The sequence below is a fragment of the Hyla sarda genome, chromosome 1 (genome assembly GCF_029499605.1).
Source record: "Hyla sarda isolate aHylSar1 chromosome 1, aHylSar1.hap1, whole genome shotgun sequence".
NCBI classification, from domain to species: domain Eukaryota; kingdom Metazoa; phylum Chordata; class Amphibia; order Anura; family Hylidae; genus Hyla; species Hyla sarda.
This window is the reverse complement of record NC_079189.1, coordinates 72,248,902-72,265,561: the sequence shown is the minus strand read 5'-3', so window position 1 is coordinate 72,265,561 and position 16,660 is coordinate 72,248,902. Positions and strand designations below refer to the sequence as shown.

The following is a 16,660-nucleotide window of genomic DNA, read 5'->3' as shown; positions in this document are numbered from 1 at the left end:
ATGGGGGAGGCAATGGGGCAGCAGCCGCGGTCTCTGGCAGGAGTGGTGCGGGGGGGAGTTGCGGTGCAGTGCGGTCCAGGGAGGGGGGTGCGGTGCGCCGGGTGGTGTCGCCGGGGGGGGGGGGGGGGGGGGATAAATAGCCGTTAACTTACACCGGAATATTGGTATAAGTTATCGGCTATCGGCCCTAACCTCCACAGAATATCGTATCGGCCCTTAAAAAACGATATCGGTCGATCCCTAGTGTATGTGTGTAAATAAATATATATAACTGGAATCATACCATCTTTTATTAAAGAGGAAGTACAAAAAAATCAGTGCTTCAGACCTTATCTAAATTGTATTATTAGCACACAAGCCTAATATTAGAGATAGTTACTCACAAATTCTAAAATCAATGCAAAATATTACACAGTGTGATTGCCCTCATAGTTAAAATCTTGGAAGATTGCAATGTTTAATACATTTTGTTTTGAATTTTATCAGTCTTCAGACAAAGCAGTGAACTTATCCCAGCTAGTCTTGCTGCTGGACCCGATCACACAACAAGCAAGACGTGTGCCGGCATTCCCGTTTTCCAGACTAGCCTGGTTACCGCCTTTGCCTAGGTCATCAGTCAACTTGTGGACATTAATAGATTTACCAAAAACAGAGTAGGGCCCAAAAAGTGTAGCTTCAAGGTTTGATAGATTTTTCTGGATCTTTCCATCTTGCACTTTAAAATTCCCAAAGTCTCCTGGGTGCTGAGGATGATTTACCTTAAAAGGGTTGTAATGTCCACCAGTAGAATCACAACCATCGCTCAGATCTCCAAAGTTATGGATATGAATAGCTCTGGTACATTCACTGTCATTCAAGGGAAATCCTTTTATGATGAAGCGCGCTTCGAGCTGTCCATCGGGGTAAGACTGCTTGAGCAAAACCAGTCCGGTGATTTTGGCTTCACTCTCATTCAGTTTTGGATTTGGTTGCAGATTACATATCCCATATGTATTGTTATCTGGATTATTCTTCATGGGAATTGTAAGGACCACTGTGTTCCATATGTCATCCACCTTCTGGGACATCACTGTCAGCATTTGAGTTTCATCTTTGTGCGGTGCCACAGTTCTCACACCGCAGAAGGCACATATATAAAGGATGAAGGTTGGGTAAAAGCTCATGGTGATACGATTCCTGAAACAACCAAAAGACAAATACAATTCAGCATGCTATTAACTAATGTATATGCATAGTAATGTATACTAAAGATATAACAAGCATTATAGAGTAAAGTGTAATTTAGCCCTGTGCCCAATGCCTTCTTTATATTCCAAGTTTAAGAGGAAATTAACTGATTCACAACTCAATGAGAGCTTTATTAAAGGCTATGGACACCTTTGCACTGATTTTTTTTTGTGTTGATTTGTTTCCAGAATTCAAATAAAGCAACTTTCTTAACAACTTTCAATAGAAATTACCAACATTTAGCTGCTACTCAGAGTAGGATAGGATAAGTTTGTCAGACTGCATTTTTTTGCTCTCTCATTGTTAGGCCATGTTCACATGTTGGCATTTCTGAGCGGAATTCTGCATGCCAGGATGTACATGTACGTCCTGCGTCGACCTCTCGCATCATTGACTACGGGTCCAGGCTGCTATTAGAAGCCAAGGACCCGCCGGTGATGGCTGACATAAATATTGGATCCTTCCAGTACTTATCAGCTGCTGTATGCTCCAGAGAAGTTGTGTAGTTTTTTCCAGTCTGACCACAGTGCTCTTTGCTGTCATCTCTGTCTGTGTCAGGAACTGTCCAGAGCAAGAGCAAAAACCTATAGCAAACCTCTCCTGCTCTGGACAGTTCCTAACACAGATGGAGGTGGCAGCAGAGAGCACTGTGGTCAGACTGGAGAGAACTACACAACTTCCTCTGTAGTATACAGCAGCTGATAAGTACTGGGAGGATTAAGATTTATAAATTAATTTACAAATCTGTTTAACTTTTCTGGCACCAGTTGATTTGAAAATATTTGTTTTCGCCCAGAGTACCCCTTTATAGTGGTATTCTCATCTCCCAAGGTTATTCTGTGAATAGGGTATGATAAGCTGATTGGTGGGGCGCCGACTGCTAGGACCCTTATTGATCACAGGCATACGGGGAAATTGCCACCCAAATGAATGGAGCACACCACACTTGTTTGACCAGCGCTCTATTCAATCTTCATGGGTCTTCCGGACATTGCCGAGTGCTGAGCTGTGGATAGAGTATAACTTTGGAAGATGAGTATACTCCTTTAAAGGTGTATTGTTACCTCTCCTTCTGATGCAATGAATGAGTTATGCAATTTCAGTAACTCCCATTGACTTCTGGCAGTTACGTAATATTAATGACAATAAAGTACCATGTATTAGATATCACATATATATTAATAATAAATGCAAATTATTATTAAGAAGATCAAAAACTCCCCAACACACATTAGAACCCCTTAGTATTTACTGTTATTAAACTTAAGCATCTTGTAATACATTTTTTGTGATCAAGTAAAGCATGGATCGACATTTTATATATTTCTGGATGTGCACTTCCATTATTTTGGTGTGCGAGTTTATAGTGCAATACTGACATTGCAGATGGCAATATAACCAGGATAAACCAGAATTAATTGTATCCAACTACTGAATGTAAAGAGTCTTCTCACTCACTGAGATCAAACACATATCTTGGTGAGGAACTGTACCACAAAGGGGGAGATATATTATAGATATTATGCTTTTTGGCATAAATTCGTTGCATATTTTTGTGCAAGTGATAAATTACCGTATTTTTCGCCATATATGACGCACTTTTAATTCCCCAAAACTGGGGGGGGGGGGGGAAGTTGGTGCGTCTTATAAGGCGAATACACACCTATCGCGGCGGTCCCTGTGGCCATCAAGGGCCGGAACCCGTGGCTAATGCAGGACATCACCGATCGCGGTGATGCCCTGTATTAACCCTTCAGATGCGGCGATCAAAGCTGACCGCCGCATCTGAAGCGAAAATAACACTAACCTGGCTGTTCAATCGAGCTGTTTGGGACCGCCGCGGTGAAATCGCGGCGTCCCGAACAGCTTACAGGACACCGGGAGGGACCTTATCTGCCTCCTTGGTGTCTGCTCCGTGCCAGGATCCCCTGCATGGCCGGTGCTCTCCTTCGTCGCCATCATGTCATCGCGCACGCCGTCCCGTCATCCAATAGGAGCGGCATGCGTAGCGACGGAGAGTGAGGATACCGGGCAGCAGGGACGTTCCGGAGCGACAGGGACACCCCAGGGACGTGGCGACAGCGATGGAGGGCGACATCCAGGGCAGCGGCGACGTTCCGGAGCAGCGGGGACACGTGAGTACTATCTCCTATACCAGTGGTCTTCAACCTGCAGACCTCCAGATGTTGCAAAACTACAACTCGCAGCATGCCCGGACAGCCAACCGCTGTCCGGGCATGCTGGGAGTTGTAGTTTTGCAACATCTGAAGGTCCGCAGGTTGAAGATCACTGTCCTATACTTAACATTGTATTTGGTTTAGAATCTTTATTTTCTAGCTTTTTATTCTATTAAATTTGGTGCGTCTTATATGCCGGAGCGTCTTATATGACGAAAAATACGGTATGCTAAAATTTTGTGACTTCTAGCCTAACTTCTTCCTGAATTATAATAATAATAATTATTATTATTAATAATAATCCTTATTATTTCTTTAAAACGCTCTACCATTCATTGCATTTTCATTTCAGATTTCAGATTTATCATATGTGACAATTTTAAATTGTAGCAATTTTTGGCGCAGACACACTATATTTCTGCGCAACTTAATTCCAGCGCACGCCACATTTGAAACTAACTTAGATCAAAGCTATTTAGGCACTTTTCTGATACATTTGGGGGAAGTACACATGTACACACAGGCAAACAGTAGGAAAAATTACTTGCCTTACGCCTACAATGATACGTAAAAACATTTTTTTTTACTTTTAAGTTATACACAAAGTTTAATTAATATAAAACTAGAAAACCTCTAAAGTTGTTAAAGAAAATATGCACAGAAGACTAAAATTTGATGCACAGTTTTCCAAATTTCTAGGTACAAATAGCATAAAGCAGTATAAACACTGTATACACTGACCCCATATAACAAACACTATTCAGTATGATAATAAATGTGCAGCTGCTACAAGTTTATCTTTCTGAACATACAGAACAATAATAACATTTAGCTGAATTGCTGTTTTGCGGTGTTAATTCTCTCAATACACATGAAATAGTATTTACCTGGGTTGCTGTTTGGAGCTGGAGGAGAAAGCAATGAACCTGTCTGAGCTCAAAGTATATGAGGTCTGGGATGTGCTGGGGTTTTGTAACACTGTACAAGGGGAGTGTCCACAAGACTGGATGAGCTCATTACCATACACATTCCAGAGCTCTGCATTACTGCTTCTTCATTCAGCCCGGTCTATCACGGAGTCACCTGTATATCAGACTACGTTTCCATAGATAACATAGGAATTACTTCTAGATGATCTTCTTTCGGTGGATATTCAGCCAACGGCTGTCCGGGCATGCAGGGAGTTGTAGTTTTGCAACAGCTGGAGGCATCCTGGTTGGGAAACACTGTTCTAGATTTTTCCCTAGTGACAACATTTTAGCAGCATAGCAATTGTAGGTCCGCAAAAGGTATTATGAATTCTCTTTTCATTTCTGTGACCCTTTCTTCTGTTATTAAAGGTTTACTCCACCAGGGCCGGATCATTATTGTCGCTATGGAGCGCCTGCTCCGGGCCCCGTGCCCGCAGGGGGCCCCCGTCACACTCGGGACATCCCTGTGTCCCGAAAAATCTTTTCAGGACACAAGGATGTCCAGGGGGTATACCTCCCTGCGGCGGCCCCCGCGTTAACTTTAAAAATGCAGGGGCCACCGGGAGTTTGCGCACGCAGGGACGTCACTGACGTCCCGTGCGTGCGCCCATAGATGAAATGCAGAGCGGAGCATCGAGGAGGACACGCGCGCATGGTTAGTGACCAGCGGCACGTCATCTTCAGTGTTCCGACCTCCGCTCCGGGACCTACACCTATGGCCCATAGGCCATAGCTGTAGATCGTGACTCCGGTCCCCGGGGTCTCTGGACCGGAGGAGCAGTGGTCAGAACACTGAAGTGGGGCAGTAAACAGGCATACAGCCTCCAGCCATTCACTGTATATGGCTGAAGGCTGTATGTCTGTGGAGGAACTATACTGCACCTAATGTGGGGAACTATACTGCACCTAATGTGGTGAACTATACTGCACCTAATGTGGGGAACTATACTGCACCTAATGTGGGGGAACTGTACTGCATCTAATGTGGGGGATCTATACTGTACCTAATGTGGAGAACTATACAGTACTGCACCTAATGTGGGGAACTATACTGCACCTAATGTGGGGGAACAGTACTGCATCTAATGTGGGGAACTATACTGCACCTAATGTGGGGGAACTATACTGCACCTAATGTGGGGAACTGTACTGCACCTAATGTGGGGAACTATATTACACCTAATATGGGGGAACTATACTGCACCTAATGTGGGGAACTATACTGCACCTAATGTGGGGAACTATACTGCACCTAGTGTGGGGGAACTATACTGCACCTAATGTGGGGAACAGTACTGCACCTAATGTGGGGAACTATACTGCACCTAATGTGGGGGAACTATACTGCACCTAATGTGGGCGAACTGTACTGCACCTAATGTGGGGGAACTATACTGCACCTAATGTGGAGAACTATACTGCACCTAATGTGGAGAACTATACTGCACCTAATGTGGGGGAACAGTACTGCACCTAATGTGGGGAACTATACTGCACCTAATGTGGGGAACTATACTGCACCTAATGTGGGGAACTGTACTGCACCTAATGTGGGGGAACTGTACTGCACTTAAAGTGGGGGAACTGTATAGCACCTAATGTGGGGGAACTGTACTGCACCTAATGTGGGGAAACTATAATGCATCTTATGTGGGCAAACTATACTGCACCTAATGTGGGGGAACTGTCAGGAGGGGGGGAGTTGGGCAAGATAATGAAGTGCTCCGTCTTCCAGGCAGCCTTAATCTGGCCCTGTACTCCACTCCCCAGCATCCGGAACTCAATGTTCCGAATGCTGGGTGCGGACTTCCGTGTTCACGCCCGCCCCCTCCCCTTAATGAAAGTCTATGGGAAGGGGGCGCGACAGCCGTCACACCCCCTCCCATAGACTTGCATTGAGGGGGCAGGACATGATGTCACGGAGTGGGGTGACACGAGGGGGCGGGCGTGAACACGAAAGCACGCACCCAGCATTCGGAACTGAATTTCGGACGCAGGGGAGCAGAGAAGCACTCCGGGTTTTGTTTTTATGCCTATATCATGCACACTCAACATCAACAGCTGTACAGCGACACTTGTTTTAGTCCAGCTCAGCTGCATCCGTGTGTTTTATTAACTTGGTTATGTGAATACAAGTCTTACTCTCACAAAGTTACCGTCCTGAATGGGGTGGTCTAGCAAAAAGCAACTTAGTGTCTGAACGCAGTGGATCCGAATGCTGAAACCCCCTGGCTTCTTGTGAGGAGCACGTGCTACAGATAGCATGTGCTCTATTCATTCTCTATGGGCACCAAAGAGAGCCAAGTGCTGAACTCGGGCATCTCTAGTGCTCCCATAGATATGAATAGAGCGCATGTCATCTGCAGCACATGTTCCTCGCAGAGAGCCAGGGCCTATTCAGGAGATTGCAGGGCTGCCAGCACTTAGACCCCATGTGATGAGACACCTATTGTAATGTCCTTTTATTTTTTTTTTGTGTTTTGTCTTGGGGTCTGTTCAGACACTGGTTTTTCTGTTTGTTCAGTTTCTGTGTATTTATTCCTAGCCTTGAAAGAGTTAATGTTCTCATCCAATTGCAACTCGGGTGTGGCTTTAAATCCCTAGCTCTGCTTTAGTATGTTGCTGGAGATTTGTGCAATTTTAACTATGTCTGCTAAATCATGCACATTGTATTTATATTGTAATATTTCAGAGTTTTTAACCAGGGGCCCCTATTTCTCCTGTTTATCCATACTATTTCTGCGACAATACTGCATGTGATGTGTGTCACGTGGACGCCAATGTTGGCGCTTCTACCGCATCTCCATCCACCGCCTCCTGCCCCACTTCCGGCACCTTCACATCAGCGTGCAGGCTCGGGACCATGTCTCCGAGCGTGCGCACTGAGCTACAGGGACCGGGTGAGACAGTGCCGCTAGAGGGAGACTCCGCGCAATCGCACTGTGGAGTTGCACAGACTTAGCTTCTAGTCTAACCTTACCGATGATCTATGTTTGCATGAATACAGTGTGTGGGTTTCTATGGAGGATTACTGCATATAAAGTGCTGAAACAAGATAGCATAAAGTGCTGGTGCTTTATATATCATTACATTGTCTATTAAGACAGTGCATAAATGATAATATACATATAATTTACTCGTGATACATTATTATACAAACTACATATAAATATCTTAATAATATAGGTGCAACAAAATGTATATACAAAAACATGTGATACTGTGCAAATAGTGCATATTGGTCCACTTGTCACAGACAAGCTCAATTCACTCCGTGGCCTGTAGATCATTCTCTGGCAAAAAAAAAATATCTGTGCAATCATCATTATATCTCATATTATGAATACCCCTTATATTACATTCCCAAATAGAACATCAAATCATTAAGGGGAGTTATAAAGCCCATGGAAAGTGCTCTAAAACATAACCTTTAATGGTTCCATAATAAAAGACACCACCAAAACAATTGTGACCCATTAAAATGAGATTAAATGCAAGCGTCAATTGTACCAAGAATTACAGCCCAACACGTTTCCACTGTGTGTAACAGTTTCCTCAGGGAAATAGCATTAGCTGTACCAATGCTATTTCCCCGAGGAAACTGTTACACACAGTAGAAACGCGTTGGGCTCTAATTCTTGGTACAACTGACGCTTGCATTTAATCTCATTTTAATGGGTCACAATTGTTTTGGTGGTGTCTTTTATCACGGAACCATTAAAAGTTATGTTTTAGAGCACTTTCCATGGGCTTTATAACTCCCCTTTATTATTTGACGTTCTTTTGCTGGGAAGAGATTATTGAGAGCGCACCTGCTGTGGGATGGAGATGATACCGCAGACCCTTCTATATATTCCCAAATATAAAATATAATATAACCCCCCATAAACCCCCCTACCCCCATTTTTCTTAGTGCTTGTCTTTAATTCTGGGTAGGTTGATGTTCATTATACGCCCATTCACACTTCCTACAGCATCCATCAGTAGTAGGGAAAACCTCATACTTAATATGACATAAAATTACATTTAATCTAAAAAAAGAAAGGAGAAAAAATAATAAAAATTAAAATCACTAATGGATATGCAGTTACAAGAAGGGAGAAAACATTAACTGCTCATTTAAACCCGTCGGTGTCATCATCCCCAACTGGACTATCCACCTACATTCCTTTTGGGCCAGGATTTTCTTTACATTGCAACCTCATATTCCTAAATAGATTTTTTTCTATGTCTCTTACTTTTAACTGTGTTGGATCACAGTTATGTTCTGCCTTGAAGTGACGTGGTAAGGTTTTCAAGGACACCCAATTCTGGGTATCCTTTTCCGCCAATATATCTCGTACATGTTCTTGTATCCTCATTTTTTGTCTTGAGATTAACCCTATATAAATTTTTGAGCAGCTGCATGTTGCATATGACATTTTTAGTATTGCACGAGATACATTGGCGGATCTCATATTCACGTGTTCCATCTGCAGTACAACAAGTCTTGTTGTATAACAAGTATTCTCCACATGGGTAGCAACCTACATGTGGAGCAGTGTTTCCAAAAGGATTCTTGGTTCTTGCCACATAGTGGCTACTCACCAAGATGTCCTTTAGGTTTTTTCCTTTCTTCGCTTTAATTGGTACCCTATTTGTAATTATGGGAGCCAAAATGGGTTCCATTTTAAGTACGTTCCAGTGTTTTTGAACAGCTCTCTGCATCTGATCCCACTGACAATTATAAGTTGTTGTAAATCTAGTGACATTTCCCTGTTCTTGTTCTCTTAATTTTTTCTTTCCTTGCAGTAACTCACCTCTTTGTTCTCTTTTTGCTCTCCTGCATGCGTACTTTATATTTCGATTACTATACCCCCTCTCTTTAAATCTTTCCCTCAAGTCACGACTCTGATTTTCAAATCTTTCTTCTGTCTAAAATATCCTTCTCATTCTTATAAATTGACCAGTGGGGATTGCTCTGATAGTAGATTTTACATGAGCTGAGGAGGCATGTAATAGAGAATTGGTGGCCGTTTTCTTTCTAAAAACATCTGTGGAAAGGCTTCCATCCTGTTGTTTTTCCAATGTTATATCCAAAAAATTAACTGTTTGCTTATTGTATTCATATGTCAATTTCACATTAATGTTATTGTCATTTAATGATGCCATGAATTGATCCAACTCAGACCCCTGCCAAATAAACATAATATTGTCAATAAATCTCAGCTAGCACTGCACATGGTCTACCCCCTTGAGCGCCACCACACTGCAGAACCTCCCTCTCCCAGAAACCTAGGAAAAGGTTTGCATACAATGGTGCACAGGCGGCGCCCATGGCAGTGCCGCAATGTTGAATGCAGAAATTATCTTTAAACATAAAGAAATTATAACTCAAAAAAATTCTAATAACTGCAAAATAAGTAGGCAGAGGTCTGTGTCCAAGTTGCTAGTCTCCAAATAAAATTTAACAGCTTTTAACCCATCACTGTGGTGGATACAGATGTAAAGCGATTCCACATCTGTTATCATTAGGAGCATGTTTGAGTCCAGAAAGATCCCATCAACCCTACCGAGCACGTTTGTAGTGTCCTTTACGTACGATGGTAGAGTTTCTACTAAAGGTTTAAAAAAAATATGAAACTTACATATAGGATCATTAATTCTTTCAATTTCGGACACTATTGGATGGCCCGGAGGGTGGAGGGGCTCTTTGGGGACTTTGGGGATCAGGTAAAATGTGGGGATCTGTGGGTAAATAATCAGTAACCTTGAAAATTAATTTCAGAAATGGGGCAAAGAAATACTACAATGTCGAAAAAATTCCAACGGGAAAGTGCAGCTCTGGCTCAGAATAGGGTATACCGGTGTAGACAAGGATCAGTATCACGTTCAAGATCTACCTCCATCTCATCTAATGCATCTAGAGAGAAATACCAACACTCTAGAGATGGTAGAATAAGGAATGAATTCCATGATACTCAGACACAGTCAGCCACATCAAGAGAATTGTGTCATGCCCATAAAAGGAGGATTACTCCACCAAAACAACAAGAAAAATGAGTGAAAAATACTATGGAGGTAATTAACCTGTCAAATCATTGTTTAATGTGAGGTGCTTAAATTGGGATTGAATTTTTCTCCCACTAATAATTTAAATTTTTCCACAGCGTTAAAAGACCTCCATTTATCTTCCAGTAAGCTCCTACGGAAAAAGTTACGTTAGACCTGAGCTGGTGAATCAGAGTACCATGGAAAAACAAACAATTCAAACCTTGGAGAGTATTCTTGAAGAACAAGAACCTATCTCACAAGGTAAGCAGATAGAAGTATTGTCATGTCTGTCTTGGTCTGTGTTCACACACAGCTATTGGATATGGTTGTGTTTTAACAGTGATATGCTCCCCGGTCAGGGAATAGTTAAAGCCTTTGACTTTCTATCCAATAGCTCTTAGGGTGTGTTTACTTAAGGTGAGCTCAGTTCCAGCTTCAGGGCTGGTGATTACATATGGACGTCCTGATGTCTTGCTGCTAACATGCTGTGGAGCCTTTGGTGAAACATTCCTTGTTTGAGCTTTTAATCTACTGTCTCTGTTTTAGCATGTACCTTGAATTTATCTTTGATATGTTCTGGGCTTTTACCCATGGTTAGTTAGCATGGTCATAGTAGATTTTGATCCGTGTTTGTATAGTCGGTTTTAGGATATGTATATCCTTTCTGCTATGTATCTGTTCACACTGTGTTTTCTCTTCTATCCGTTTTCTGTGATTCTGTATCTAGATATCCCTGTTACCGGTCCATGGGTAATCAGAAGGTATTGTTCTTCCTGTGTCTAGAAACAATCGCAATCCCTCAGAACATCATATAATAAATCATCAACATTGTGTTCAGTGTGAACAGTGCTCTATAATTGTATCTTGTTGTATCTGTTTTCTCAGTTGTAACTAGGCGTTCCTGTTACTTATCCATGGGGACTCCGTGTCTACTGGACGTTTTCTGAGGGATTGCGATTATTCTTGTCTTGTGTTCAGTGTGAACAGAGTTCTATAACTGTATCCTGTTGTATCTGTTTTCTGAGTTGTAACTAGGCATTCCTGTTACCGGTCCATGGAGACTCTGGCCCAGATTTATCAAACTGTGTGAGAGAAAAAGTGGAGGGATTTTCTCACAGCGACCAATCACAGCTCAGCTAACAAGCTCTGGTAAAGTGAAAGCTGAGTTGTGATTGGTTGCTGTGGAAAAATCACTACATTTTTACCCTCAAACAGTTTGATAAATATGGGCCTCTGTGTCTACTGGAGGTTCTGGAGGATTATGCTATATTCCTGTCTGTTCCTGGAGTCTGTTTAGGCTCCTCCGTTTTCTTGTCTGGTGTTTTGAACTCTATATGTCTATTAGTTCTTTATTCAGATCTTTGGAGTTTTTGTACATGCACTGATCATAGAGTACATGATCACTTAGCTAGTGTTTCCCTCAATGGTCTATAGTGTCCTCTGTGCTGCTTACTGATCTGTGTTCTCTGAACTTAATACTATAGAGTTCTATGTTCCTGTTACGTTTCTGGCTTGTGACCGACTATTTATTTGTATGTGATTTTAAGGCCACTGCACTTTAGCTCAGGGAGGGACTGGCGCCCATTTGTCATTCCACCGTTTAGGGTGGATGGGCAAGTAGGCAGGGAGAGCGATTTTAGGGTCAGTTTTGGGCTCACTCTCCCTGTCCCCTGATCGGTCCCTGACAAGTATTTTACCGAAATCCAACACCTTCACCATCTTCAGACATCTTCACCAGACTGGTAACTGATAGGGATGTCCCGATACCATTTTTTTAAGACCGAGTACCGATACTTTAATTCTAGTACTCGCCGATACTAAGTACGAGTACTTTTATTTTAAAGGGAATCTGACACCAGGGTGACCCGGTCTCTGGCGCTGCTTACCATGCTGATATGTGGGTTCCTTGTTGTGGGCAATGGAGGTGGCTGCTGTAATATGAGCCAAGATTTCTCTCTTCTCCTTTGGGCAGAACAAAAAAAATGTTGCATTATGGGCGAGACCGATGACCACATAATGACCAGCGGTAGAAATCGGGTCCCCTCCACTATCTACCTATTAATTCAAGTTAGTGCAGGCGACTCTGCTGTAAGATTGCCTTTAATATTAGGTAGTATCCCCTTGCAGACACTAGCAGCAGCCCCTGTAGACATTAGTAGAAGCCCCCCTGGAGAACGCAGCCCCCCCCCCTTGTAGACAGCAGGCACCCGCTGTTGACATTAGTAGCAGCCCCCCATGTAGACAGCAAGCCCCCCTTTAGATATCAGCCCCCCTGCAGATGTTAGTAGCAGCCCTCCTGTAGACCGTAGCCCCCCTTGTAAACAGCAGGGCCCCCCCTTTAGACATTAGTAGCAAGCCCCTGTAGACAACAGCCCCCACCCTTATAAACAGCTCACCTGGGTATGTCCTCTGACGGGTGCTGCTGCCCCGTCCTCCCGTCCACATAATGGCATTCTATGGAGGATCATGTGACATACACGTCACTCTGCTTCCTCCGTAGGGTTAAGCTGGGCACAGTGGAGGAGGTGGAGTGACGTGTGTGTCCCATGCTCCTCCATAGAACGCCATGATGCGGACGGGAGGATGGGAGAACGGGACAGCGGAGCGGCAGCAAGTATCGGTTTTGGTATCGGGGACATTAAACAAGTCCCTGATACCAGGGAAATGGCTAGGATCGGCCCGATACCAATACTAGTATTGGTATAGGGACATCCTTAGTAACCGATGAGTTCAGGCAAATTTCAGAAAAAAGATCATGTGATAATTTAACAAAGCAACAAAGTGATGCTTTAAAAGAACTCCATAGGCTGTCTATAAGCCAGCAGACAAAGGGAGAAACATGGTGGCTTTGCCCGTTGGTCTTTATGAGAAAGAGGCGTATCGCCAATTAAAGGACAAGGCAACATACAGTTAATTACAAAATAATCCAGTACAGAAGTGAGTTAAAAACTATTTTAGAGGTAGCCTAAACGGGGATTCTTTCTATAAAAAAAAAAAAAAAAAAGGAAAAGAAGGGTTACAGATTATTTACCCACAGATCCCCACATTTTACCCGATCCCCAAAGTCCACAAAGATCCCCTCAACCCTAAGGACCATCCAATAGTGTCCAGAATTGACAGAATTAATGATCCTATATGTGAGTTTATTGATATTTGTTTGAAACCTTTAGTAGAAACTCTACCATTGTACGTAAAGGACACTACAGATGTGCTCAGTAGGGTTGATGGGATCTTTCTGGACTCAAACATACTCTTAATGGCAACAGATGTGGAGTCGCTTTACACCTGTATCCACCACAGTGATGGGTGACTTGGACACAGACCTCTGCCTTCTTATTTTGCAGTTATTAGAATTAGTTTTGAGTCATAATTTCTTTACGTTTAAAGATAATTCTACCTTCAACAATGCAGTAATACCATGTGTGCAAACCTCTTCCTAGGTTACTGGGAAAGGGAGGTTCTGCAGTGCGGTGGCGAGCAGGGGGTAGACCATGTACAGTGCTGGCTGAGATTTATTAACAATATTTTGTTTATTTGGCAGGGGTCTGTGTCCGAGTTGGATCAATTCATGGCATCATTAAATGACAACAACATTAATGTGAAGTTGACATATAAATACAGTAAGCAAACAGTGAATTTTTGGGATGTAACACTGGAAAAACAACAGGATGGAAGCCTTTCCACAGATTTTTTTAGAAAGAAAATGGTCACCAATTCTCTATTACATGCCTCCTCAGCTCATGTAAAATCTACTATCAGAGCAATCCCCACTGGCCAATTTATAAGAATGAGGAGGATATGTTCGACAGAAGAAAGATTTGAAAATCAGAGTCGTAACTTGAGGGAAAGATTTAAAGAGAGGGGGTATAGTAATTGAAATATAAAATACACATACAGGAGAGCAAAAAGAGAACAAAGAGGTGAGTTACTGCAAGGAAAGAAAAAATAAAGAGAACAAGAACAGGGAAATGTCACTAGATTCATAACAACTTATAATTGTCAGTGGGATCAGATGCAGAGAGCTGTCCAAAAACACTGGATCGTACTTAAAATGGACCCCATTTTGGCTCCCATAATTACAGATAGGGTACCATTTAAAACTTTTTTTACCCACATTTCCTTGGGAAAATGTGGGTGCGTGTTATAGACCGATGCATGGTATACCCTGATAAATACGGTATTTGTTGTTGTTGTTATTATTATTTATGTATTTATTTATCTGTTCTCTACCAGCACATACATTTATTTCAAGTGTATTTTTTCAATAAGTCATATTAGATGAAGTGTATTAGACTTCAAAAAGGATGCTAATATTATCCATTTTATCTTATTTTTATATTCACATACTAGCGGAGTACCCAGCGTTGCCCGGTTTTTCCTTCCTAATCCTTTTTGTGGAGGAAAATCAACAGAGGAAGCTTTTGACTAAATATCCTGTCCTCATATATTGTTGTCATTTCCCAACCCCATATCCCGTCCTTATATCCCGACCTCCTATCCCGACCTCCTATCCCGTCCTCCTATCCCATCCTCCTATCTCTTCATAAATCTAAAAACAACAAAAAGCAGAGTTCCTCATAGGACAGTATGTCATAGACAATGTGAAGATAGGTGAGTGCAGGAATCACAGCTGTTTTAGTGGTCCTCTCACCTGGTACGGTTGTGTAATCGACACAACCACACAAGCGCATAAGAATAGTGGTGCAGCCTCCCGGTATCGGATCCAGCGATGAGCAGGCCGATTCAGAGCAGAATGTATAAATAGGAGAAAATACCCGGTTCCACAGCGCAGTCCACAAATTCAATCAGGAGATGATGATGGATGTATAAGATATTTTATTAGGCCAGGGTGCAACGTGTTTCTGGGCTTGGGATCCCCTACGTCAGGCAAATAGGCATCATAACGATTGATGCCTATTTGCCTGACGAAGGGGATCCCAAGCTCCGAAACGCGTTGCTCCCTGGCCTAATAAAATATCTTATACATCCATCATCATCTCCTGATTGAATTTGTGGACTGCGCTGTGTAACCGGGTATTTTCTCCTATTTATACATTCATTATCCTCTTATCTCGACCTCCTATCTCGACCTCCTATCCCGACCTCCTATCCCATCCTCCTATCTCGTCCTCATATCCCGACCTCCTTTCCCGACCTCCTATCCCGACCTCCTATCCTGACCTCCTATCCCATCATATTATCCCGCCCTCCTATCCCGTCCTCCTATCCCAACCTCCTATCCCGACCTCCTATCCCGACCTCTTATCCCGTCCTCCTATCCCAATCTCCTATCCCGACCTCCTATCCCGACCCGTAATATGTGTACCAGGTATTGAAATATCTACAGCCGTACGGAAGTTATGTGGGAACATACATTTCCCATTGATTTGCATGGTGTCAGGATTCGGCAGGCTGGAGGTGGATCCTCTGTGTCAGAGAGGGATTGGCGTGGACTGTGCCGGCGGACCGGTTCTAAGTTGCTACTGGTATTCACCAGAGCCCGCCGCAAAGCAGGATGGTCTTGCAGCGGCGATAGCAACCAGGTCGTATCCACCGGCAACGGCTCAACCTCTCTGACTGCTGAGATAGGCGAGGTACAAGGCATTAGGCAAGAGCAAGGTCGGACGTAGCAGAAGGTCAGGGCAGGCAGACAGGATCGTAGTCAGGGGCAACGGCAAGAGGTCTGGAACACTGGCTTGGGATACACAAGGAACGCTTTCACTGGCACAATGGCAACAAGATCCGGCAAGGAAGTGAAGGGGAAGTGAGGTAATATAGGGAAGTGCACAGGTGAACACACTAATTAAAACCATGCGCCAATCAGTGGCGCACTGACCCTTTAAATTGCAGAGAGCCGGCGCGCGAGGAAGCGGGGCCGCGCGCCGGGACAGCACAGACGGGGAACGAGTGTGGTAAGCGGGTCGGGATGCGCACCGTGAGCGGGCGCGTCCCGCATCGCGAATCTCATCCCGGCTAGGGACATTATCGCAGCGCTCCCAGTCAGCGGGTCTCACCGGGGCTCTGCGAACAGGAGAACGCTGCGAGCGCTCCGGGGAGGAGTGGGGACCCGGAGCGCTCGGCGTAACAGTACCCCCCCTTGGGTCTCCCCCTCTTTTTTGAACCTGAAAATTTGTGAATAAGGTCATTGTCGAGAATGTTATTCTCAGGTTCCCATGACCTCTCCTCAGGACCGCAACTCTCCCAATCTACAAGAATTTTTTTTTTACCTCTGACCGTCTTAGATGCGAGAAT

The 16,660-nt window shown here is 43.5% G+C and overlaps 1 protein-coding gene across 11 annotated transcripts in view; it reads right to left on the bottom strand.

Moving 5' to 3' along the window:
* Positions 1 to 278: 278 nt before the first annotated feature.
* LOC130355477 (extracellular superoxide dismutase [Cu-Zn]-like) overlaps positions 279 to 16,660 on the bottom strand; it is a 76,284-nt gene continuing 59,902 nt past the window's right edge. For 10 of the 11 annotated variants that reach the window (XM_056555667.1, XM_056555660.1, XM_056555702.1 and 7 more), the window contains one exon: positions 279 to 1,176. In XM_056555667.1, coding sequence (XP_056411642.1) covers positions 483 to 1,176 — 694 coding nt within the window. In that variant the 3' untranslated portion in view covers positions 279 to 482. Of the gene's footprint in view, positions 1,177 to 4,291; positions 4,492 to 16,660 lie in introns of those variants that run through there. The other variant, XM_056555681.1, reaches the window with a different exon arrangement.